The 26,169-nt window shown below is 51.1% G+C and overlaps 2 protein-coding genes across 3 annotated transcripts in view; both read left to right on the top strand.

Annotated features, from left to right (window-relative positions):
• LOC147104930 (guanine nucleotide exchange factor DBS-like) overlaps positions 1-26,169 on the top strand; it is a 226,255-nt gene that overhangs the window by 73,222 nt on the left and 126,864 nt on the right. For both annotated transcript variants that reach the window (XR_015072374.1, XM_085962067.1), the window contains exons 6-8: positions 4,865-5,014; positions 5,650-5,774; positions 10,272-10,386. Coding sequence is in view for 1 of the 2 variants with exons in the window: in XM_085962067.1 (XP_085818193.1) it covers positions 4,865-5,014; positions 5,650-5,774; positions 10,272-10,386 (390 nt within the window). In the remaining variant the exon portion in view is untranslated. The remainder of the gene's footprint in view (positions 1-4,864; positions 5,015-5,649; positions 5,775-10,271; positions 10,387-26,169) is intronic.
• Positions 11,611-14,504, top strand: LOC147104932 (uncharacterized). Its single transcript, XM_085962068.1, has 2 exons — positions 11,611-13,038; positions 13,198-14,504. Exons 1-2 carry the CDS (start codon positions 12,882-12,884, stop codon positions 14,280-14,282), a joined length of 1,242 nt encoding a protein of 413 aa, XP_085818194.1. The 5' UTR covers positions 11,611-12,881; the 3' UTR covers positions 14,283-14,504.

Raw genomic sequence — 26,169 nt, 5'->3', positions numbered from 1 at the left:
AATGAAGTGGGAGGCCAGAAATGCTCCCTCCCTCATTAGATGAATTACTCTGGGCCTACTCCAGTAACAGGTACTGGCTCAGTTATGGCCCATGGGGAAGCCCCAGGAAATCTCGGAGGGACACAGTGGGGGCAGAGGCCTGACCTTATCCTTTGCCCTGCACCTGGGGAATGTTGATTCTCTCGTTACCTCTCTAATACTTTTGGAGTTTTGAAAAAATATCTACCAAAGGATCAATCATTTCCTCTTCTTGTCAGTCGTGGCTCAGTGGGTAGCACTCTTGCCTCTGAGTCAGTAGGTTGTGTGTTCAAGTCTCGTTCAAGAGACTTGAGCAAAACAATCTAGGCTGATAGTCTAGTGCAGTGCTGAGGGAGTGCTGCACTGTCTGAGGTGCTGTCTTTTGGATGAGACGTTAAATCGAGGCCCCATCTGTTCTCTCAGGTGCACGTAAAAGATCCCATGGCACTATTTCAAGGAAGAGCAGGGGAGTTCTCCCCGGTGTCCTGGCCAATACTTATCCCTCAACCAACATCACAAACAGATTATCTGGTCATTATCACATTGCTGTTTGTGGGAGCTTGCTGTGCGCAAATTGGGTGCCGTGTTTCCTACATTACAACAGTGACTACACTTCAAAAGTATTTAATTGGTTGTAAAGTGCTTTGGGACGTCCTGAGGTCGTGAAAGGCGCTGTAGAAATGCAAGTCTTTCTTTTAGTTCCTTGAGGTTTCTAGGATGAACTTCGTGGGCCCAAGAGCCTTGTGGATTTTTAAAGCTTCCAGTTTCCACCTAATGTACTCTGTACTCTTCACTAATGTACTTTTATTTGCTCTGTGGGCCGCTTCGTGCCATTTACTTTGACTGGACCTTGTCTGTAGTCGTCCTTCGTGAAAAGTGATGTGAAAAATCCATTCAACAATCTGCCTCAAGCTCAGCTGCAGCAGTTTTGCCCAAATATATCCTTTAATGGTTCCAAACGTTCTTTCATCTTCCTTCCACTATTAACATAGTTGTAAGATTTTTTGGCTCCTTCTTGCTTCCCTGGTAATTTTTGTTTTTATTTATCTTTTTTTTTATGTTCCCAAAAAGGTGTTTGAATAGCTTTCAGCACCTGCACAGTTATTTAGTAGTTTTCTGGTTTTGAACCACATTTTCAAGACAGTGACGCTCAGTCCTGGTGTCCTTTATTTGAAACTGATACTGAGCTTCCAAACCTCACCATGTTGCTTTAGGCCCTATCCAGTGACTAAATTACCATAGCTGGTTCGTACATTGGGTTATATCTTGCGCAAATTGGCCAGTAAATTCAGGGGATTAAGAGACACGCTGTGAGGTGTGAATCTCCACAACTTGCTGGTCGATTTATGGTGCTCTGCCATTTACTTCACGCAAACAGCATCTCGCCCTAATCCCACCGTTGTTTTTAAGAACTTGCTGGATTTGCATATTAATTGCCCATTAAACTTGCGGCAGAATGTTCGGGCTCCTACTTAACAGTGTAAGTACCCTTTTAACAACATGATAATTGTTGCTGCAATGCCAGTCAAACTCTCCGGCCCAGAAAGGGAATGATTTAAATTGTGGTCTCATTCCTGCAGGTAGTAAATTCTTCTTAGAGATTTTTAAAATTTAAAATGTAATTCTTAATTTTCCTTTCTGTCTCTTTTTTTCTCTCTCAATCCAATCTCTCTTTCCCTCTCTTTATTCCTCTTTCTGTCCCTGATTTGACTCTAATTCACCTTATTTCCTTATCCATCATTCCTCTGTTGATTTTGCAATCCTTAAATCTCATTGGTTAAGCTGCTAGACTGTTGGTCCCAACGTTCACTGAGGTCCCAGATGCCCCGTTGTCCTCGCCGCGCCGTTATCAGCTCGCACTTTCAGCAAGCTACGGTGCAAATGATTTTCGAGCTGAAGGGTCGGGGATAAACTCTAACAACGGGGCATGCCGTGAGATGCCGTGCTCCAGCAAGATTTGGCCCAATGTCTTAGCATTGAAGTGCAGAAGAGCTAAACTCCGAAACAGACTGCGAATGAAGCACAGGTCATCAAAGAAGGGTTCGACCCGAAACGTCAACTCAAATTTCTCTCCGCGGATGTTGCCTGACCTGCTGAGTTTTTCCAGCATTTTCTGTTGTTATATCAAAACTGTTTCCTGGAATGGCCCAAATCCAAAGCCCTCGGAAATTCCCCACAAAAAACATGTTTAACCAGGTCTTTTTTAAACAAAACCCAAGAAAATCCTCAAATTGTTAAGACTGACCGATTGTATTGTGGTTTTCTGAAGTTTGCACAACAGGTACCAAAACCAAAGTACACCTTCAGTGATTGAACAGGCTAGTTATATGAAAAAAAGAACAACTGGGTGACTTTAAATTGGGAATGACTGAGTTCTGGAGGTTCAGTACAATGGCGATTCCTATCTTCTCTCCTCCTGAAATGCTCACTTATTGTAGAATTTATAGTACAGAAGGCGGCCATTCGGCCTGGCAATTTGACATGGCAGTTCCACAAGCACTGTTACTCTCCAATACCGTGTCCAAGTACCTATTCATCATATGTGAGTCTAGTACCTATTGGCAGGCTATTTGACCATGTGAGCAACACTGGTAACCCTGGATGATCTCTCCTGCCCCCCTCTCTATATCCTATGGTCACTGAGCTCAATTCTACTGCCTTTGCTGTCACTCCAGATCAGATCAGCTAACTCAACAGAGATCATGATTTGAACTTAGGCCCTCTGGCCTCTGACACAATTCACAATTCAAATCGCTTTATTGGCATGATAAGTTACATCTTATGTTGCCAAAGCATCAAAATACATTTATGGTTGAGCACATAAACGCAGTTCTATTCATACAGTGTATAAACAGGTATATCCCTGAGTGTATAAATATACATTCGCATTGTTTATATATATTCTTTTCTTAGTTTACTGGTTGTCCCTCTGTTCATGGCAAGCTGTAACATAGTGTGCCGCCAGTGTTACACAGCTTCTCTCCTCTCCCAGTAGGAATGGGAGTTTTTGGTTGTCATTCAGATTTCTGAATTCAGGGCATATTTGTGAGAATTTTTGGTAGAAATTCTCCCTGATGTCCTGATATTTTCCACAGGCTGTGAGGAAGTGCATCTCTGTCTCCACTACTCCCTGACTGCAGTGAGAGCATATCCTGTCTTCTCTTGGCAGCCTGGTCTGCCTGTGTCTGCCTTTTTCGATCGCTAGGCTATGTTCGCTAAGTCTGTACCTTGTCAAGGTTCTTCTCAGTTTGTTATCCTTTACCATGGTCAGGTAATCAGCTATGTTGTATTGTCTGTTTAGGGCCAAGTAGCAATTGAGTTTGCTTTGGGTTTTTGTTGTTTCTGCCCAATATGTCAGATATTTTTCCTTTTGCTTAGCGACGATTGTGTTGGGTCGAATTCTTTGTGTTACCCTGTCACTGTCCTGGGGCTGGTTATTGTTAGTATTGTTAGTAGTTACTTCACTGAGTCCCAGGACTAGTTGACTGAGGGTATTCTTCTTTATGGTCAGCTCTTGGCATTTCAGGGCGTTGTAGTGATAGCATTGGGGGTTGCTCATTTGTAGGTGATTCCAAAATTTGGTGGCTCTTTTTTGGATAGTGATTATTAATGGATATTGGCCTAGTTCCGCCCTGCATGCATTGTTTACTGTTTTCCTTTGAGTCCGGAGGATACTTTTACAGAATTCTGCATGTAGGATCTCAATTGGGTGTTTGTCCCATTTTGCGAATTCTTGTTGAGTTAGCGGTCCCCATACCTCACTGCCATAGAGTGCAATTGGTTCAATTACTGATTTGAAAATTTTGAGCCAAATGCTAATTGGGATTTCTATTTGGATTGATTTTTTGATGGCATAGAAAGCCCTTCTTGCTTTCTCTTTCAGTTCATTCACAGCCAGTTTGAAGTTTCCCATAGAACTGATTTTTAAGCCCAAGTATGTGTAGTTAGTGGTTTGTTCAATTTTGGTTGTTCCTACTGTGAAATTTATTTTGGGTCCCTGATGTTTGGATCTTTGCTGGAACACAAGGACTTTGGTTTTTTGGGGATTTATTGTCAGGGCCCAAGCCTGGCAGTATGACTCCAGCAGGTCCAGGTTCTGCTGTAGACCCTCTTTAGTTGGTGACAGCAGAACCAGGTCGTCTGCATAGAGGAGGAATTTAACCTTGGATTCATATAGGGTGAGGCCGGGTGCTGTAGATTGTTCAAGTAGTTTTGCCAATCCATTTATGTAAATATTAAAGAGTGTCGGTGAGATTGGCGAGCCCTGCGTCACCCCCCGCCCCTGTGGGAAGTATTTTGTTTGTTTGTCTCCAATTTTAACAGCACATTTGTTGTTTGTATACATTGATTTAATTACATCATATGTTTTCCCTCCTACCCCGCTTTCGATAAGTTTCAGGAATAAACCGTCATGCCAGATGGAGTCGAAACACTGTCCTTAACAACTGATCCATTGCAAGGAGCATTGACAGAAGCTTCTCGAAAGGACAACTTGTAATGCACATGATCCTCCACTCTAACTCTACATTGCCTTAATAAAGCATTGGAGTGACTTGACCTCAACAACATGTACTTACAGGGGCATGTCTTCAGCTCTACTGACCACAAATCCAAAACACAATCAGTTAGCACCTCAAACTTGTGAGAGGATTGTAATGTTTTATGCATTTTAATATCAGTGCCTTTGGGTAAAGGTATTCATTTAGTCTGAGTCACATTTTCATTATGGATTACCCACTCTGGGTCTCCATTCAAGTTAATACCATTTTATATATGTATACAATCCTATCTTACCATAATTTGTCTGGTTCATTCTAATATATGTGTACTATGTCCTGTACATTAGGCTATTGAGAGTTTTGCTGTCACAGTGAAGGAAACTGCACAGAAGCTTCAGGCCTTTGGAACAGAATTGGCTGAAACTGAACTGCCAAATGATGTGACAACAACTTTGGGTCTCTTAACAATACACACACAAAAGCGAGACAAAATGAAGGTAATGTACAACATACAATGAGGGTCATGCATATGTACGGTGAAGGGACTGTATAACTGAATAGTGTACCATGAAGGGACTGTGACGTACCGGGAAGGAACAGTACAACAATAAGTCACTTTTGAATGTCATGGCTGTGATTTTCCACCTGTTCGCTTCGATGGGTTGAATTGGCGGGCTGGCGAATGCGGACATGGAACACACGGAACCTGGTTTTTATTGAAAGTAGAGAAGCAAATGGTTGAGACTCTCTTCCTCCACTCTACCTGGAGCCTATTCCTGCCTTTGTGTTTCTCTCAAACTTCGTTGAGTTGGAAGCAGTGCTGTCACTGTAACATGAATGTTGTGAGCATTTCCAGAAGTTCTCACATGAGGGTGATGTGTCTTGGTACCGAAGGTGAGCCAGTTTCAGGTAACCCAATGTCAGCTGAAAACCTTCACACTGACTTCAACTTCGGAGTGAGGAGTGAAATCAGGAACAAATCTTCACACTGACTTCAACATCAGATGAGGAGTGAAATCAGGAACATTACTTTTCCTCAGTGAGGAAATATTAGAATCCTATAACATAAGCTGGAATTCTGATTTTAAAGGATGTTTTTAATTGCATTTTCCCTCTCTCTCCCCTCCCAAAGGACGATATAAATCAAGCACGAAGGCAAGGATGTTCCCTCCTCTCCAGTATTCAAGAACCAGTCAACACGAATCCGGATCATAAATTGAACACAGACGCACTAGCTAATAAGAGCACTGTGGAGAGGTGAGCTGTGGGGTACAGACAGTGCATGTCAACGCCAGTTCATTGGCATTACTTTCTAGAACATAGGTTGCCCCTGCTCCTTCTGACGTGGGAGCCCATATCTGAGGAGGATGGAGGTTCCATCCCAAATAGCAGCTAACCGCAGCAGCCAGAACCAGTGTGTCTGGAACCTGACCTATTTCGGGGGTCTTCTACTGCAATGCCATCAGAGGTACAGTGGGTGTGATCTGATAGGGCCGCATGTGGTGTTCCAACTTTAACACTGCCTGTTTTTTTTTATTCGTTCATGGGATGTGGGCGTCGCTGGCAAAGCCAGCATTTATTGCCCATCCCTAGTTGCCCTTGAGGAGCTGGTGGTGAGCCGCCGCTTTGAACCGCTGCAGTCCGTGTGGTGAAGATGCTCCCACAGTGCTGTTAGGGCGGGAATTTCAGGATTTTGACCTGGTGAAGATGAATGAACGGCGATGTACTTCCAAGTCAGGATGGTGTGTGATTTGGAGGTGGTGGTGCTCCCAAGCTTCTGCTGCCCTTGTCCTTCTAGGTGGTGGAGGTCGCGGGTTTTGGAGGAGCTGCTGAAGAAGCCTTGGCGAGTTGCTGCAGTGCATCTTGTAGATGGTACACACTGCAGCCACCGTGTGCCGGTGGTGGAGGGAGTGAATGTTTAAGGTGGTGGATGGGGTGCTGATCAAGTGCGCTGCTTTGTCCTGGATAGTGTCGAGCTTCTTGAGTGTTGTTGGAGCTGCACTCATCCAGGCAAGTGGAGAGTATTCTTTAGTGACTTTAATCTACATATCGATTGGGCTAACCAAATTAGTAACAATGCTGTGGAGGAGGAATTCCTGGAGTGTATACGGGATGGTTTCCTGGACCAATATGTCGAGGAACCAACTAGAGATCAGGCCATCTTAGACTGGATATTATATAATCAGAAAGGATTAATTAGCAATCTTGTTGTGCGAGGCCCCTTGGGTCGGAGCAATCATAATATGATAGAATTCTTCATTAAGATGGAGAGTGAAGTAGTTGACTCAGAGACTAGGGTCCTGAATTTAAATAAAGGAAACTACGATGGTATGAGGCGCGAGTTGGGTAAGATTGATTGGGGAATGTCACTCAAAGGGTTGACGGTGGATAGGCAATGGCAAACATTCAAAGACCGCATGGATGAACTACAGAATTTGTTCATCCCAGTTTGGCATAAAAATAAAACAAAAAAGGTGACTCAACCGTGGCTAACTAGGGAAATTAGGGATAGCATAAGATCCAAGGAGAGAACATATAAATTGGCCAGAAAAAGCAGTAAACCTGAGGATTGGGAGCAGTTTAGGATTCAACAAAGGAGGACAAAGGGATTAATTAAGAAGGGGAAAATAGAATATGAGAGTAAGCTTGCAGGGAACATAAAAACTGACTAAAAGCTTTTATAGATATGTGAAGAGAAAAAGATTGGTGAAGTCAAGCATAGGTCCCTTGCAGTCAGAATCAGGGGAATTTATAATGGGGAACAAAGAAATGGCAGACCAACTAAATACATATTTTGGTTCTGTCTTCACAAAGGAGGACACAAATAACCTCCCAGAGATGTCAGGGAACATAGGCTCTAATGAAAGGGAGGAACTGAAAGAAATCAGTATTTGTAGGGAAATGGTGTTAGGGAAATTGACGGGATTGAAGGCCGATAAACCCCCAGGGCCTGATAACCTACATCCTAGGGTACTTAAGGAAGTGGCCCTAGAAATAGTAGATGCATTGCTGATCATCTTCCAACATTCGATGGAATCTGGAACAGTACCCATGGATTGGAGGGTAGCTAATGTTACCCCATTATTCAAAAAAGGTGGTAGAAAGAAAACGGGGAATTACAGACTGGTAAGCCTGACATCGGTAGTGGGGAAAATGCTAGAGTCCATTATAAAAGATGTAATAGCAGAGCACTTGGAAAACAGTGACAGGATCGGACAATGTCAACATGGATTTACAAAAGGTAAATCGTGCTTGACTAATCTACTGGAATTTTTTGAGGATGTAACTGGTAAAATAGATAAGGGAGAACCAGTGGATGTGGTGTATTTGGACTTTCAAAAGACTTTCGATAAGGTCCCGCATAAGAGATTAGCGTGTAAAGTTAAGGCACATGGGATTGGGGGCAAGGTATTGACTTGGATAGAGAACTGGTTGGCAGACAGAAAGCAAAGAGTTGGAATAAACAGGTCTTTTTCCGAGTGGCAGGCAGTGACTAGTGGGGTACCGCAGGGATCGGTCCTTGGACCCCAGCTATTCACGATATATATTAATGATCTAGACAAGGGAACTAGATGTAATATCTCCAAGTTTGCAGACAACACAAAGCTGGGTGGGCGTGTGTGCTGTGAGGAGGATGCCGAGAAACTCCAGGATGATTTGGACAGGTTGGGTGATTGGGCAGAAGCATGGCAGATGCAATATAACGTGGATAAATGCGAGGTTATCCACTTTGGTGTCAAAAACAGGAAGGCAGATTATTATCTGAATGGCAATAGATTGGGAGAAGGGGAAGTGCAACGAGACCTGGGTGTCCTTGTGCACCAGTCGCTGAAGGTAAACATGCAGGTGCAGCAGGCGATTAAGAAGGCAAATGGTATGTTGGCCTTCGTAGCGAGAGAGTTTGAGTACAGGAACAAGGATGTCTTGCTGCAGTTGTACAGGGCCTTGGTGAGACCACACCTTGAGTATTGTGTGCAGTTTTGGTCACCTTATCTGAGGAAGGATGTTCTTGCCATGGAGGGAGTTCAGCGAAGATTCACCAGGCTGATACCTGGGATGGCAGGAATGACGTATGAGGAGAGATTGGGTCGAATGGGCTTATACTCGCTGGAGTTTAGAAGAATGAGAGGGGATCTCATTGAAACTTATAAAATTCTGACAGGACTGGACAGACTAGATGCAGGAAGGATGTTCCCGATGGTCGGGGAGTCCAGAACCAGGGATCACAGTCTAAGGATAAGGGGTAAGCCATTTAGGACAGAAATGAGGAGGAATTTCTTCACCCAGAGAGTGGTGAACCTGTGGAATTCTCTGCCACAGAAGGCAGTAGAGGCCAATTTATTTAAATATATTCAAGAAGGAGTTGGATATATTTCTCAAGGCTAAAGGGATCAAGGGATATGGGGAGAAAGCAGGGACAGGGTACTGAATTTGGATGATCAGCCATGATCGCATTGAATGGCGGAGCAGGCTCGAGGGGCCGAATGGCCGACTCCTGCTCCTATCTTCTATGTTTCTATCACACTCCTGACTTGTGCCTTGTAGATGGTAGAAAGGCTTTGGGGAGTCAGGAGGTGAGACACTCGCCGCAGAATGCCCAGTCTCTGACCTGCTCTTGTAACCACAGTATTTATGTGGCTGGTCCAGTTAAGTTTCTGGTCAATGGTGACCCCTGAGGATATTGATGATGGGGGATTCGGTGATGGTAATGCCATTGAATGTCAAGGGGCGGTGGTTAGACTCTCGCTTGTTGGAGATAGTCATTGCCTGGCACTTGTGTGGCGCGAATGTTTCATGCGGCGGTATATTGCCCACAACCTGCATAGAACTGGTCTGATAAGCGTTAAAAGATCACAGCAGATCATTTTGTGATCCTGAAACAGAAACTGCTGGAAGCACACAGCGGATCAGTCAGCATCTATAGAGAGAAAAAGACAGGTAAATGTTTGGGGCAGCGTCTGCCATCAGAACTGGGTTTGATCCGAACCCCGACCCAAACCTGTACCTGCCTGTTCTCTCCACCGATACTGTGTGCTTCCAGTGTTTTCTTTTGTTTTGGATTTCTGGTATTTGCAGCTTTTTATTTGTGTGATGTTACACAGAATCCACAGCATAGAAACAGGCCATTCGGCCCATCTGGTCTATGCTGGTGTTTATGGTCCATCCGAGCCTCCTCCCACCCTTCTTCATATAATCGTATCCTGTTAAAGTTGAAACCTTATGGCGTTGAAAAGGTGCGGGCCTTTCAGTGCACTCCCACTGTACCTCTGACAGGACTGCAGTGGTCCTGTTTTGCGTTGACATTGAGATTGTGATTGAGAGGATCCCATTCCGGTTGAAAGGAAGCAGTGCTTTTAATATCAGTGCAGTGGTGATCGATAACATTTCTGGGACGGACCATTCACACATTGTGATGGGCCCTTGGGTTTCGGCAGTGATGATCACCGTGTAATAATTCTTCAGCTTCTGGCTTTTTGTCTGGAAAGCCACTCCATGATAATGAGAAATAGCGATGGGTATCTCAGTCAGGAAGCACAGATTTTCAGCTGTGAGTGTTCCCTTGAGTTATTTTATGATTTGGATAGCAAATGAAAGTGGGGATGTGACGGTGTTTATTTAATTACATTTCATAACACAATGCAACCTGCCTCATTGTATGAAAAGATTCACAAGCTGGTATTATAGTGGTTATTTCCCATTAGTATTCAGTAGACGGTACAAGGTCTGGGTCTTATCTTTTCCTTCTGGTTGCAGGTTGCTCGCTCAATTGGACGAGACTGAAATGGCCTTTGATGAGTTTTGGAATAAGCACCAGCTGAAGCTCGAGCAGTGCCTGCAGCTCCGACTCTTTGAGCAAGATTTTCGAGAGGTGAGTGCTGAGCCCCCCCCCCCACGTGAGGGAGGGGAGTGCTGAGCCCCCCCCCCCACGTGAGGGAGGGGGAGTGATGAGCCCCCCCCCACATGAGGGAGGGGAGTGATGAGCCCCCCCCACGTGAGGGAGGGGAGTGATGAGCCCCCCCCCACGTGAGGGAGGGGAGTGCTGAGCCCCCCCCACGTGAGGGAGGGGAGTGCTGAGCCCCCCCCACGTGAGGGAGGTGAGTGCTGAGCCCCCCCCACGTGAGGGAGGGGAGTGCTGAGCCCCCCCACGTGAGGGAGGGGAGTGCTGAGCCCCCCCCCCACGTGAGGGAGGGGAGTGCTGAGCCCCCCCCCCACGTGAGGGAGGGGAGTGCTGAGCCCCCCCCCCACGTGAGGGAGGGGAGTGCTGAGCCCCCCCCACGTGAGGGAGGGGAGTGCTGAGCCCCCCCCACGTGAGGGAGGGGAGTGCTGAGCCCCCCCCCACGTGAGGGAGGGGAGTGCTGAGCCCCCCCCACGTGAGGGAGGGGAGTGCTGAGCCCCCCCACGTGAGGGAGGGGAGTGCTGAGCCCCCCCCCCACGTGAGGGAGGGGAGTGCTGAGCCCCCCCCCCACGTGAGGGAGGGGAGTGCTGAGCCCCCCCACGTGAGGGAGGGGAGTGCTGAGCCCCCCCCACGTGAGGGAGGTGAGTGCTGAGCCCCCCCCCCACGTGAGGGAGGGGAGTGCTGAGCACCCCCCCCACGTGAGGGAGGGGAGTGCTGAGCCCCCCCCCCACGTGAGGGAGGTGAGTGCTGAGCCCCCCCCCCACGTGAGGGAGGGGAGTGCTGAGCACCCCCACGTGAGGGAGGGGAGTGCTGAGCCCCCCCCCACGTGAGGGAGGGGAGTGCTGAGCCCCCCACGTGACATTGTGTGTGCAGTAGAGTGATAATTCCATGCGTCTGACAGCAAGGGGTAAAAATTGGGTTGCGCCCCCTTTGGAGCGCTACTTTCGTTAGGGCGCTAATTTTAGCACCCCCGCGGCCGATTTTCCCAGGTAGTGCCACGAGAGGGAGGAGGGGTGCTACTGGAAGCGTCCCATGTCCCTCTTGGGGCGCTGCAAGCCAATATTGCGGCACTGCGGCACTTTGCGCCGTGGTACTGTAGGCCTTCCTCACCTTATTAAAGGGGAGGGGCCTGACGAAGCATGTCCCGGCGCCCAGCTGGGCCACCAGGGATCGGGAGTGCCGGCAAACGAGAGCAGCCGGCACCCCGCGGGGGGAGGGCTTCACGGGGGCCGGGGACAGCAACGGGGGCAGATGCTGGCAGGCGGCCAGCAACAAAAATGGCCGCCCGGCACCTCCCCTTGAACTAGCGCCGCCCCAGCCGCAGGTCGGCCCCCCTGGTAAGTCGTGGGGCGCCACCCAATATTACAGCCGGGGCGCTGCGCACGGCAGTGATGTCATCGCCGGCAGTGCAAACGGTTATTTCCAGCTGAATTTTGCGGGAGGCGTTAGCGGCGCTGCACCAAAACACTAGGGCCTAGAAATTCAGTATAGCCACTTTTGGGGCGGTAAAGTTGGGCGTTCGCTAAAGTTAGCGCCCGCTGGAAAGTGCAGGTCACTTCGCCGAAATTCAGTAGATTTGGCCAAGAGTTTGGGCGAGCGCTGAAACTGGCGTTGCACTCCTATCTTTAGGCGCTAAGCCGGCAGTGCGGACTGATAATGCCGAGGCCGGGCGCAGCGCAGGTGCGGTCATGTTTTGATTGACAGCAGACACCCTGACGCCGGCCAGCTCTTAAAGGGGGAAGGGTCGACTTGGTCTGCAGCCACGCCCTGGATAGTGGAGCCCTGCAGCTAGGCCTGAACACTGCTGGTGGACCCAAATAGCGCCTGAAGCCATGGAGAAGGCCCGTGAACGAGCGCAGCGCTTCTCCCAGCATGCTTTGAGGGTGCTGGTTAGGGGGTTGGAAAGGTACAAAGAGATCTTGTGCCCGGACAGTGGCAAGAAGGCTCCCAGGAGGCAGTACAGGAGAGCCTGGAGGAAAATCGCCCACAGGGTGTCAGTCAACAGCGATGTCCCCAGGACTGGTGACCAATGCCGCAAGAAGTACAACGACCTCACTCGGATGGTCAGGGTGAGTACCCTTTCCAGTGTCCTCCTCATCCTTGCATGTGCACCTCACATTATGGGCAAAGGGACCTCAAAGGCCTAATGGCCAGCCCTCCTCCCGCAGCTATGGCACTGGCATGATCCTCAATAGCACTTTCTGCACTTAACACACTGGCCAAGCTATTCGACCATGGGAGGCAGTGCACACAACAACAGGGCACCACACTGGCCAAGCTATTCGACCATGGGAGGCAGTGCACACAACAACAGGGCACCACACTGGCCAAGCTATTCCACCATGGGAGGCAGTGCACACAACAACAGGGCACCACACTGGCCAAGCTATTCCACCATGGGAGGCAGTGCACACAACAACAGGCCACCACACTGTACTTAGAGGCCGTCCTTTCTCTTGTAGGCCAAGATGGCCCGGAATTTGAAGAGCCAGAATGTCACCGGGGGAGGCCGTGCCCAGTTCCAGGAGCTCAGTGAGCTGGAGGAGAGCGTGGCTCGACTCATGCGTGGCCGGGTGGTTGGCCCTGTTGTCATTGGAGATGCCGACCCTGTGCTGCGACCCAATGGTAAGGACATGACCGTTTGGACCTCTCTCGTTCCCCTAGCGCATCAGATCTACATCCTTTGCCACTGTCCGACCAATGCGCTGAATGCCACCACTCATGCCTCCCTCGCTGACGCCCTGTCCTCACTCTAAAGCTACTCTTGTGCCTTCCTGCTTTCAGCTGGTGAGGAGGAGGTCCTTGAAGCTGAGAGTGCCAGTCCCTCGGAAGAGGAGGACGACGAGGACCAACAGGAAGGCGGCACATCGGGGGAAGCCTCATCCGCGCCAGGGGATGGCAATGGAGGGGAGACGTCTTGCCTGGAGGAGAGCCAGGGGGAAGTGCTGCAGGGGGGTGTAGCTCCTGGGCCCAGTGGCGTCCAGGCACGTGGGAAGGGCCGGGCAGAACGGCGGCCTTCTCCCCAGAGGGAGAGTCCGGCCTCCAGTCCGGAGACGGTCCTCGCCCAGGAGGTGCGTCTCCTAGATGAAATGTCCGCGGATTCTGAGCGCCGCCACAAGGAGTTCATGGGGGTTGTGGGACAGTTGCCTCAGGCCATTGAGTCCCTGGCTCATAGTGTGGCCGCTTTCGGGGACTCACAGGCCAGGGGTGTCGACCAACTCGCGGCAGCACAGGCCAGGGGTGTCGACCAACTCGCGGCAGCACAGGCCAGGGATGTCGACCAACTCGCGGCAGCACAGGACAGGGGTGTCCAGCAACTCGCGGCAGCGCAGGACGCGAGTCGCGAGTTCATGAGTGGTGCCGTGCAGACACTCACTGATCTGATGCGGGCACAGACCAGGGCAGTTCGGGCACTCACTTCTGCCACACTCGCTGTGTCGCGGAAGCATCGCCAGGGCACCCGCCGCCCTGCTGCAGCACAGCGGTCTGGCCTCCACCAGATTGCTGCGCTTGCTGCACTGCCAGCCCGGCCGAGTGCCAGTGTCTCTGGCGACCAGCGAGCGCCTGGCATCAGCCAGCTTGCCCCCATTGCTGCAGCCGCCACTGCAACTCCCCCAGCCAAGGTGCGACGAGCTGCTGCAGAGACTGATGCTGCCCAGCCACAGCTGCAGCAGTCAGCAGCCGGCCCCTCCAGGGCCGGACCTCGTCTAGGCCGACCCCCAAGGGCATCTGCCGTCACGCATTCTGCCCCTCAGGAGCCTTCCCCCAGCCTTGCAACACCCACAGGGCCCAGGTTGAGGCGGAGCAACAGGTCGGGCAGGGGCCGCACAAGGCTGCACAAGGACTCGCCCTCTCGGCACACCCAGTAGAGTGTGTTGCCAACGTTTTTTTTTATATGGGGGTGTTTGTGTTGTGGGGGGGCTTATTTTGGTAAGGCCGAGGATGAAGGCCAATTGGATGGGCAAGTTTTGTTATTCCTCCCCAGGTTGTGGGAGTGAGATATTTTTGTGACTGTTTTTTGGGGGTCTTGTCTGTTTTTCTGTTTCATGTGGGAAGGGCCCTGAGTTTGTTAAATAAAGCTTTTTATTTATTCAGCTTGTCCAGGTGTCATGTTTCCAGTGGTTGTTGCGTTAAGCGGCTGAGGGCTTGCGGAGCGGCTGCATTCAGGTGCGTTCATTGCCACAATCCATTCCCTGACAGGGGGTCTAGAAGTATCGTTCAATAAGCCGCCGGCGGACGGCCCTTGGACCTTGTGGCTCCCTCCTGGGCTGGTACTCCTCCTCCTCCTCCTCATGGTCCTCCTGCGCGTCCTCCTGAGGTGGTGGTGCTACGTCAGGTGGCAGTGCCTGAGTCCTGCGGATAGCCAGGTTGTGCAGCATGCAGCAAACGACGACGAACTGGGAGACTCTATCCGGCGAATACTGTAGAGGTCCGCCGGAGCGATCCAGGCAGCGGAACCGTTGCTTGAGGACGCCAATCGTTTGCTCTATGATGTTCCTTGTGGCTTGATGGCTTTCGTTGTATGCCTCCTCCGCAGGGGTCCTGGGCGCGCGGAGCGGGGTCATGAGCCATGTACACAAAGGGTAGCCCTTGTCCCCAATAAGCCATCCCCTTGGTGGAGGCTGTGCCTCGAACATGTCAGCCACAGTAGTCTGGCGAAGGATAAATGCATCGTGGCTGCTTCCTGGAAAGCGGGCATTGACAGCTAGTATGCGCTGCCTGTGGTCACACACCAGCTGTACATTGAGGGAATGGTAGCCCTTCCGGTTGCGGTAATTCTCGGCATTGTCGATAGGTGCCCGCATAGCCACATGCGTGCAGTCAATGGCGCCCTGCACCATGGGGAGGTCCGCGATCCTGCCAAATCCGACTGCACGCTGCTCCTGCCTCTCTAGGGTCATGGGGAAGGAGATGAATTGGTGTCTCCTCGCGAAAAGGGCATCGGTGACCTGCCGGATGCAGCGATGCGCGGCGAACTGGGAGATGTTCGCTATGTCCCCAGCAGCGGCTTGGAAGGAGCCGCTTGCATAAAAGTTCAGAGCCACCGTGACCTTCACTTCCACCGAGAGAGACGTCCTGCACATCAGCTGTGGACGCAGATCTCTGTGAAGCAGCTGGCAGATCTCTGCAACCACCTCCCTTCTGAAGCGCAGCCTCTTAACAATGCGCGGCAGTCATGGTGAGATAGGACACCTGCTGCCGGTATTCCCTGAGTGGGCAAGGCCTACGTTGCCGACGCCTGATGGCCCCTCTGCGTCTAGGCATGGCTGGCCCTCTCGCACAGCGTCTGCGAGCCCTTCGCACATAATGCTGGAACTGAGGGTTGGAACCCCATACAGCCCCCATAATAAACGTGCAAACAGTGAAATCACAATGATTCAAATTTCCAAGCTCTGGCCAGAAGCCAAAAATACCTCCTATGTTGTCCCAAATCAGTAAGCTCTGTTCCTTGGTCTCTGTCCAGAAATCCAAAGCACTAAAGTCATTGCAGCAAAATGGCTGGGCTTTATAGGTCAGTGTAAGTGCCCTTTAATTAGCGCTCCCCGAGGCCCACAGGGCCTCTGTTGCGTTCCACTTCACAGTTCTTAACAGCGCCACGCCCACATTGGGCGGGTGCCACTGAATTTCCGGTTTGGGGCGCACAAACAGCGTTGCACGACGAAATGACGTCATAAGCTGCGCGCGCAGCTGAGCGGGCGCAAACACTTTGCGCCGGCGCTAAATGTCAACTGAAGTTGGGCGTAGGCGCAGATTGTTCTGCGCCCGGGCGCTAAGTGCCTAGCGCTGGAAATCTACCCCTCTTATGGCGTTAGCGGCTGGCGAATGCAACTGAATTTCTAGGCCTAGTTGATTTGTGCTGATTTGCCTCATGGGGCGCTAACGAGAGGCGCAAATCAACCGAATTTAGACCCCATGTCTCCAACAATGAAACAGCTCATTGCATACAAGCTGTTCACCATGCCCAGAGTGAGAGCTTGCAGTTCTGCACTTTTCAGATCAACCCTTAATGTTCTCTCTTTAACTTTTACAACTCAAATTGCTATCACCAACAAAATTGTGGTGAATATTTCATCACACCACTAATCAGATTTGTGCTGCAGAGACCAATTCAAAACTTAATCCCACTGCCTTGTGCTCTTCCTGCAGCCCCGTATTTTCCTCTGTTTCACATGTTTCAATCTTAAGGGGGCGATTTTCCCCGAATACTTTAGGCGCCAAAGAGCCTCCGAGGTGGCCAAGATGGGGTCTTGATCTGCAACACCTGTTTAGCCCACCTTTAGTGGAAGACACCATCTTAGTAGGAATGGCTGCCCGGAGGATTGTTTAGGGTTTGATAGAGAATTAAATTGCCTGCTAGCGCTCATTGAAGAGGTATTTTGGTTGCTAATGCTTCAATTAACAACCTCTTCTAACAGCGACCAGCTGTTTGGGAGTAAACAAATTGTTGCTGAGGATTTCAAGGGCTACTTAAAGCTATGCTCAGCTTTCACTGTTCACTCGCTGTTGGAGGTTTGAAGAGGACTTTTGAGACACATCGGAAGACTTTCTGGGACACTTTATCAAGATTTCACCAACACTCTATCAACATTTTTACCGGAAATTCTCTGAGGACTTCATCTAAAGAGAGTGAGTGCTGTGCTGAGCTACTCTACCTTATTGGACACCTTCTAGGAGTCACCAGGAGACAGAGTGCTTGGTCATGGGCATCTTGCTCGGGGTCCTCCTTGGTCTGTAGGCTGAATGAGAGGAAGACATAAGGCCAGGCAGAGCAACACCAACTGCTGCAGGAGAGAGGGAGAGGAGAGCGAGGTGGGCTCCTCCCCACCCCCCGCAGGTACAGGACACCCCCCTCCTCTGGGCTTCCTCCACCAGGACCTCCGGTGCTATATCCGAGAATCGGTGCGCCCTCTCCCTCGGTCCCTGATCCATCCTGAAACGACCCGTTGTGTGTCAGCCAGCGCACTCCACACCTTCAGTGGAAGTGGGTGCGTGGAGGCTACATATACCGCTCCACAAAAATTGCTTCTAATCAGCGCTTGAGTGCTAAACCTGCAGGTGCCTGTTTTAGCGCCTCCAGGCAAGTTCAAATCATGTTAATCAGCAATTAGCCTCAAAATTGCGGGCTAAAACCAGACTTTCAAACAGACGGGACTTATTAGCACAGCACCCACTGAGCGTCTGTTTTCACCCTTTCACCAAAATAAGCCCCTAAGTGTTTTAAGTGCATCAGCACTCTATTGGGTATAATGTCTGTTGTCTGGATTTGAGACTGCTGCTGAAGGATCCCAGGGTTAACCTGTCAGGCCTGTTCCCTGATGTATTTTACCAATTCTATCTCAGATTAATTTTGCCAGTTGGAATAAACCAAGCTGTACAGTGAGAATGTTTGCATATTGTGAATGTAGGAACATTCATGCACACTTCACGATTCAAATTCTTCGATTTTAAACCATTGATGGTTTAAAAAGCCATTAAGCGACTTACAATTCTGTGATGCTCCTCACATAGAGATAACTTACATTTATATAGCGCTTTTAACGTAGTCAAACATCCCAAGGCACTTCACAGGAGCGTTATCAAACAGAATTTGACACCGAGCCACATTAGCACAGGTGACCAAAAGATTGGTCAAAGAAGTAGGTTTTAAGGAGCATTGTAAAGGAGGAGAGAGGCGGAGTGGTTTAAGGATGGAATTCCAGAGCTTAGGGCTTGGGCAGTTGAAGGCACAACCGCCAATGGTGGAGCAATGAAAATTGGGGATGTGCAGGAGGCTAGAATTAGAGGAGCACAGAGCTCTCTGAGTTGTAGGGCTGGAAGAGACTACAGAGATGGGAGGGGTGAAGCCATGGAGTGATTTGAAAACAAGGATGAGAATTTTAAAATCGAGGCGTTGCCGGGTCGGGAGCCAGTGTAGGTCAGCGAGCACAGGGCGATGGGTGAACGGGGCTTGGTGCGAGTTAGGATACGGGCAGTAGAGTTTTCGTTGAGCTCAAGTTTCTGGAAGGTGCAAGGTGGGAGGCCGACCAGGAGAGTGTTGGAATAGTCAAGTCTACAGGTAACAAAGGCATGCTGAGAGTTTCAGCAGCGGATGAGCTGAGACGGGTGGAGACAAGTGATGTTACGGAGGTCTTGTAGGCGTTGAGTAGGCCAGGGGGTTCTCAAACGTTTTGCTTCTGACGACCCACTCCCGTGTTATAAAAATTCCACGGACCCCCTGTAACAACACAAGTATTTTTTCTGTATAGAAATTAATTATACAATTAAATGTTTATATTTATTATTATTTTTGTTTTACTTAATGTGAAACTTGTTGCTGGTGCTGAGCAACAGTTCTGTCAAGACATGGAGGTACCTTCGACAAAAATGAGTAAAATGTGGGAAATGATTGACCAAAAAGTCAAAAAATGCATGTAGAGACCAAGTCTGAAGTGGGAAATGGTTAACTAACTGAAAGAGTGCTGCCCTCTATGGGTGGGGGCCTGGAATTACCTTGGTTAATGATTTCCCATTGTCCATATCTCCCGATTCTTATGGTCACAGTCGGATACATTTTGCTCCGGAGTTCCGAGTCCGATTTACTCTGGGAGTGGCTCGTTGGAAAGCGCTGGGGATGCCGCGTGCTATTTCGCTGCACTGGCCCCGATTGAGTAAGGAAAGAAGGTGAAACGGCGACGCCACTGCCGGGCCGGGGGTGCTGACCCGGTGTTCCGTTAATAACTTCGGGTCTCCTCCGGGTCAATGGCAGGTGAAAGGGCTTGCTGAGCTGGGGAGGGCAGTGCCTCGTCTCTGTCTCTGTGCCTTTCCTGGACAGCGACAGCAGTAAAGCGGAAGATCGCTTTGCAACTGATAAATCTGCAGACCCGCGGCCGACCGCCTTGGGTGCATCATTTGGACTAGCCAGGGTGCAGGGGGACCCAATGATACCAGAACTAACCCGGTCGGCCACCGAGAAGCTGGGTGGCGGTCCCTGAAACCTATTGAGGTGGACCTCTTAAAACCGCGGGGGATCAAGGCTGCCATTTGCGGGTGCATCAGTCACCTTGCCTCGGTGATTGATTTTCAGTTCACCAGGCGGCACTTCTGGGGCACTGCAGTCGGACACGTTTTGCTCCGGAGTTCCAAGTCCGTTTTGCTGGATCCCTTGAATCCTTCTCACAGACTCCCGCTCGAGACCCCTGGTGTAGGCAGTCTTGGTGATGGAGAGGATATGTGGTCGGAAGATCATCTCAAGGACACCAAGTTTGCGAACAGTCTGGTTCAGCCTCAGACAGTGGCCAATGAGAGGGATGGAGTCGGGAGTGTGGTAAACCACTGTTATACCTGCCTGTGGGTGTTTGTATTCCACTGTGTACATGTCTGTACATGCCCCGGCTGACTCCTCCCACGCGTCCAGGTATAAAGGTGACTGCTCCACAGTCCCTCTGTATTCTGGACTGGTCGACCACTCGAGGCACACCTTCATTCTCTTATTAATAAAAGCCTGTTAGTTACTCGCTTAACCTCAGTCTTTTGAGTAATTGATAGCGCATCAATTTTATTAACAAGATTTTTTTATAATGGAGAAGATCCTCACACCAGCATGCCTGGACTTAGACCATCGGGAGGCGGACGCATCCACCAAGTTTGCTCACTGGCTTAGGTGCTTTGAAAGATTCCTGATCGCCTCCGCTGCAACGGTCAAATCGGATGAGGACAAACTGGATGTCCTGACCTCCAAAGTGAACCACCGAGCGTACTCGGTCATCCAGGATGCGACCTCGTACACGGCTGCTCTCAAGCTCCTCAAGGACCAGTACACGCGCCCAGTGAACGAGGTGTACGCCAGGCACCTCCTGGGGAGTCGTAAACAACAACCTGGGGAATCGACCGAGGAATACCTTCAGGTACTGTCTGTGCTTGGCCGGGCCTGTGGTTGTAAGGATGTAAAGGCCGCCGTGTACACAGAGGAACTTATCCGGGACGCTTTTGTAGCGGGCCACAGGTCCAATTACACCCGACAGCAACTGTTGGAGCAGAGTGACCTCGACCTCGACCTCAACAAGGCCTCTGAACTCGCACTATCATTGGACGCAGCCTACCGGGGCATGGATGCCTACTCCTCTGCACCGTGGACGCCGCGGGGAACAACAGCCTGGGACACAGTAGGACCGTCTCATAGCGCCGTGCCACCCCAGCAACGGCCCAACTACCGCAGCAGTGTCCCAAGGCCAGAAATGCTACTTCTGTGGCCAGGCCAAACACCCCAGAGCGCGCTGCCCGGCGAAAAATGCGATCTGCTCGGGCTGCGGGAAGAAGGGACACTACGCCAGCGTCTGCAGGGCCAAAGCCACCCCGAACCCCAGCAGTGCCGCGTGTGGGCCGTGCGGGCCGCCATCTTGGGCCTCCCCAGCCATGTGCGAACCACCGGAACAGCAGCCATTTTGGACGCCTCCAGCCACATGGGGATCATGGACGCCGCCATCTTGGACGCCAGCCGGGACGCAGCAGGCCCCCAACACCGCCTCATCTGATACCCGCAGCGACACACCAACCCCTACGCTGGCCTCCGTTACGCTGGACCAAGCGAGACCGCACCAACTGGCCCGGTCCACAATGGATATTAAGGTAAATGGTCACGAAACAACCTGCCTTTTTGACTGTGGGAGCACGGAGAGCTTCATCCACCCCGACACGGTGCGGCGTTGCTCTCTCCCAGTCCTGCCTGCGCACCAGCGGATTTCTATGGCCTCCGAGTCCCAGTCGGCGGACATTGGCGGCTACTGCGTGGTGACACTCTTAGTAGACGGGACTGTGTACGATAATTTTAAACTTCTGGTCCTGCCCCACCTCTGCGCTGCCGTTCTACTGGGATTAGATTTTCAGTGCCGCCTTAAAAGTGTTGCGATGGCGTACGGTGGACCCCTCCCCCCACTCACAGTCCGCAGCCAGCAGCTTCCAAACTGCCCGCCGCGCACCAGGTGCAACCTCTCCACACTCAGAGTCACCCCCCCCCCCCTACTGTTTGCTAACCTCACCCCCGACTGTAAGCCCATCGCCACAAAGAGCAAGCGATACAGTGCCGGGGACAGGGTTTTCATTAAAACCGAAGTGGAGCGGCTCCTGAAGGAGGGGATTATTGAGGGCAGCACCAGCCCCTGGCGAGCCCAGGTTGTGGTCGTTAAGACCGGCGAGAAGCAGCGCCTGGTCATCGACTACAGCCAGACAATAAATCGCTACACCCTGCTGGACGCTTACCCACTCCCCCGCATAGCTGATATGGTCAACCAGATCGCGCAGCACCGCGTCTTCTCGACCATTGACCTGAAATCAGCGTACCACCAGCTCCCTATCCGCCCTGAGGACCGCCAGTACACTGCCTTTGAGGCAAACGGCCGCCTCTATCACTTCCTTAGGGTTCCCTTTGGCGTCACCAACGGGGTCTCCGTCTTCGAAAGGGAGATGGACCGGATGGTCGATCAAAATGCGTTGCAGGCCACTTTCCCATATCTGGACAATGTGACCATCTGCGGCCATGACTTGCAGGACCATGACGCAAACCTCGAAAAATTCCTCTGCACCGCCCAACTCCTGAACCTGACGTATAACAAGGAGAAGTGCATATTTCGCACAACCCGCCTCGCCATCCTTGGCTGTGTTGTGGAACACGGAGTCATCGGTCCCGACCGGATGCGTCCCCTTATGGAACTCCCACTGCCTCAAGGCCCTGAAGAGGTGCCTAGGGTTTTTCTCCTATTACGCCCAGTGGGTCCCCTACTATGCGGACAAGGCCCGTCCGCTGATCAAGTCCACCTCTTTTCCCTTGACGGCAGAGGCCCGCTTAGCCTTCCACCGTATCAAGGAAGACATTGCCAAAGCCACCATGCACGCAGTGGACGAATCCATCCCCTTCCAGGTGGAAAGCGACGTGTCCGACTTTGCCCTGGCCGCTACCCTTAATCAGGCGGGGAGACCCGTGGCCTTCTTTTCACGAACCCTCCAGGGCCCGGAGACCAGACACTCCACTGTTGAGAAGGAGGCCCAGGCTATTGTGGAGGCTGTGCGTCATTGGAGGCACTACCTGGCCGGAAAACGATTTACCCTGCTCACTGACCAGCGTTCAGTTGCTTTTATGTTTAACTACAAGCAGAGGGGCAAAATCAAAAACGACAAGATCTTGAGGTGGAGAATCGAACTTTCCACCTACAATTACGAGATCTTGTACCGGCCCGGGAAACTCAATGAACCCCCGGATGCTCTATCGCGTGGCACCTGCGCCAGCGCGCAGATCGATAGACTGCGGGCCCTCCACAATGACCTCTGCCACCCGGGGGTCACCAGGTTCTTCCACTTCATCAAGGCCCGCAACCTGCCTTATTCTATTGAGGTCAGGACCATGACCAGGAAATGCCAAGTCTGCGCTGAGTGCAAACCGCACTTTTATAGACCAGACAGGGCTCACCTGATAAAAGCCACTCGCCCCTTCGAGCGCCTGAGCGTTGATTTTAAAGGGCCTCTCCCCTCCTCCGACCGCAATGTGTACTTCCTCAACATTATTGAGGAGTACTCCCGTTTCCCGTTCGCCATCCCCTGCCCGGACATGACCAGTGCCACGGTCATTAAATGTCTGAACGACCTCTTCACCCTGTTCGGTTTCCCCAGCTATATCCATAGCGACCGGGGCTCATCGTTTATGAGCGACGAACTCCGCCAGTACCTGCTCGCTAGGGGTATTGCCACAAGCAGGACCACCAGTTACAACCCCCGGGGGAACGGACAGGTGGAAAGAGAGAATGCGACAGTTTGGAAGGCCGCCCTGCTAGCCTTAAAGTCTAGGGGCCTTCCGACCTCCCGCTGGCAGGATGTTCTCCCCGATGCGCTCCACTCTATTCGGTCACTGCTCTGCACTGCCACTAACGCCACCCCTCATGAGAAAATGTTTGTCTTCCCAAGGAAGTCCACATCGGGGACATCGCTACCGCCATGGCTGACGTCCCCAGGGCCGGTCCTACTGAGAAGACACGTGAGGACCCATAAAACGGACCCCCTGGTCGAGAGGGTCGACCTCCTCCACGCCAACCCCCAGTATGCTTACATTGCATACCCGGACGGGCGGGAGGACAGTCTCCATACGAGACCTCGCACCCTCGGGGGCCCCAGTAACCCACTACCCACTACCACCCGCCGCACGATCCAATATCCAACCCCAGCAGACGGCACGCCTGGGCCCCGCGACCCGCTCGACACCCACGAGGACTACACACCAGTGCCCCAGCCTACGCGGGACTCGACGCCGGAAGCTTCACTACCCCTGCCGTCACCACGTCGATCACAGCGGCAGACAAGACCTCCGGAGAGACTCCAATACATAAACTTTTAATACACTTCACCCCGCCGGACTCATTTTTAAACAAGGGGTGAATGTGGTAAACCACTGTTATACCTGCCTGTGTGGGTGTTTGTATTCCACTGTGTACATATCTGTACATGCCTCGGCTGACTCCTCCCACGAGTCCAGGTATAAAGGTGACTGCTCCACAGTCCCTCTGTATTCTAGACTGGTCGACCACTCGAGGCACACCTTCATTCTCTTGTTAATAAAAGCCTGTTAGTTACTCGCTTAACCTCAGTCTTTTGAGTAATTGATAGCGCATCAGGGAGCAAGGGAACAAAGTTTGTGGCGGGGACCAAAGACAATGGCCCCGATTTTCGGCTTGTGTGGGGAATGGTCGGATTTCCCCGAATGTGGGGTTTCTGGCACACATAAAAAAAAGTGTCAGCCAGCCCCACGCAATTTTCCCTCAATTGGCCAATTAATTCCCAGCATGTGGGAAGCCTTGCTAATTGTCTAAATCGAGTCAGAAATCCCCACAGTATGATGTCATCATTCGTGGTGCTTTCAAGGTCCATGGCAAGCACTGCATCCTCTGAAGGCTTCCAAATGAACCATACAGGATGGCAGAGGAGCCTGCAGCAGCTGTGGCCAGTGCCAGACCCCGAGCTGCCTTCAAATTCGACGAGGCTTCACTGCAGGCATTATTGGATGGGGTTAGGGCCCACAAGGAGGTCCTCTTCCCTAGGTCAGGGAGGAAGAGGCCTCCCACTGAGACCAATGCTGCATGGATGCAGGTGTCAGCAGATGCCAACTCGCTGGGAGTCACCAGAGGAACCTTGGCATTACAACTGTAACTCCTTCCTTTACTCCCCCACAGTACCATCCAGAGCCCCCGTCCTCACTGTGGAGGAGGAAGAGGCTGTGCAGCCAGACTCCTCAGAGGAAGCTCCAACCTCTGAGGGTGCAGCGTCAGCAGAAGTAAGCGCACCCAGCACCAGCGCAGACACTCACACCTCGGGGGGACCTTCGGGACATAGAGTAGTGTTGTCACCTGGTGTTTCACAGCTGACAAGTGAGCCTCAGCAGATACTGGAGACAGGGACAGCAGTGGAGAGTCCTCGTTGGAGGGCGCAGGGCTCTGCCAGCTCAGTTTAGCTGCGCTGCATCTCGACCCTCTGCCTCTGGGTCCATCCGCAAGAGAAGAGGTGATGGATCTCCATGCACAGATGCAGGAGTCTCTGGCAGGTTTTGTCTCCAGGGTCGCTGCGAGTGTGGAGCAAATGGAGGAGTCCATAGCGACCATGAGCAGAGCCTTTGTGGAGTCATTGGTGCATGAACGCAGCACCATGGAAAGGTTGGCAACCTCCATGGAGGAGATAACTCGCCAGCATACGGAAAACATGGTGAGTGCTCATAAGAGAATGACATCTCTTGAGGAGCGTTGGCCATCTGTTGAACAGAGAAACCAGATCTTCATGGAAGTCCTTCGGAGTAGGACTGCCAGTGCAGAAACGGGTCCCACTGGCCCCCTAAAGCGCAGCAAGGTGCTCTCAAGCCACTTCCAAGCGCTGGCCCCTTCTGGCTTGTGCAGCTTCAGGTGAGTGAGCAGCAGCCTGGTGCTCCTGGTGCTCATCCTGCTGTTCCTGGTTCTGCTGCTGCCGCCTCTGCTGTTGGAGATCCTCTAATGCCAGGAAGGGAAGGTGCCATAGGCCTCCCATGCTTCTAGCAGATGCCTCGGTTGAGGAGGTCCTGAGTTAGGGTGGTGAGAGTGTAAAGTCTGTAGGTTGTGCAGTAAATAACTTCAGAGACTTTAGAAGTACAAACAAAACAGGTCTTTACTATTCAGAGGTCTGGGCGATTTCTGCCCTAGTTAACGTATCACAACCCTTATATACTGGTGTGGTCACTATCGGTATTACAGTATACATGAGCCAATAGATAGTGCCACCCTAAAGTAGTGCTCTTAAAGGCGAACGGTTACATTCTATAGTTCCCTTAAAGGTAAACGGTTACATACACAACACTCCTCCCTTCCTAGCTTATTACTTACAGAATCCCATTAAACATACAATCTTCAACTTTATATAAACAGTTTGCAGATATACTCTCGATGGAGTCAACGTCATATAACAATTTACAGATATACTCTCAATGGAGTCAACGTCATATAACAGTTTACAAACATACTCTCAGTGGAATCAGTTTACAGGTTCAGTCTCTGTGGGAACAGTTCATAAATTCAGTCTCTGGTATTAATTCGTTCCAGACAGCATCCTCCATAGCCTTTTTTTTTTTTTTTAACAGCTTGTACTTTCGTCCTGTTGAACCAGCAGTGCGGACTTATACAACCCACTGGCTGTCTTGATAATGTCCCTGGATTTTTTTTACAAATTTAGCACCTTTCGTAGTGTTCGGACTGAGGTAGTAGAAGTAATAATATTTTA

Source organism: Somniosus microcephalus, chromosome 19, assembly GCF_052327205.1.
Source record: "Somniosus microcephalus isolate GS21.2 chromosome 19, FLI_Smic_1.0, whole genome shotgun sequence".
Lineage (NCBI taxonomy): Eukaryota > Metazoa > Chordata > Chondrichthyes > Squaliformes > Somniosidae > Somniosus > Somniosus microcephalus.
The sequence above is the reverse complement of the archived record's forward strand: the minus strand, read 5'-3'. Positions and strand labels throughout refer to the sequence as shown.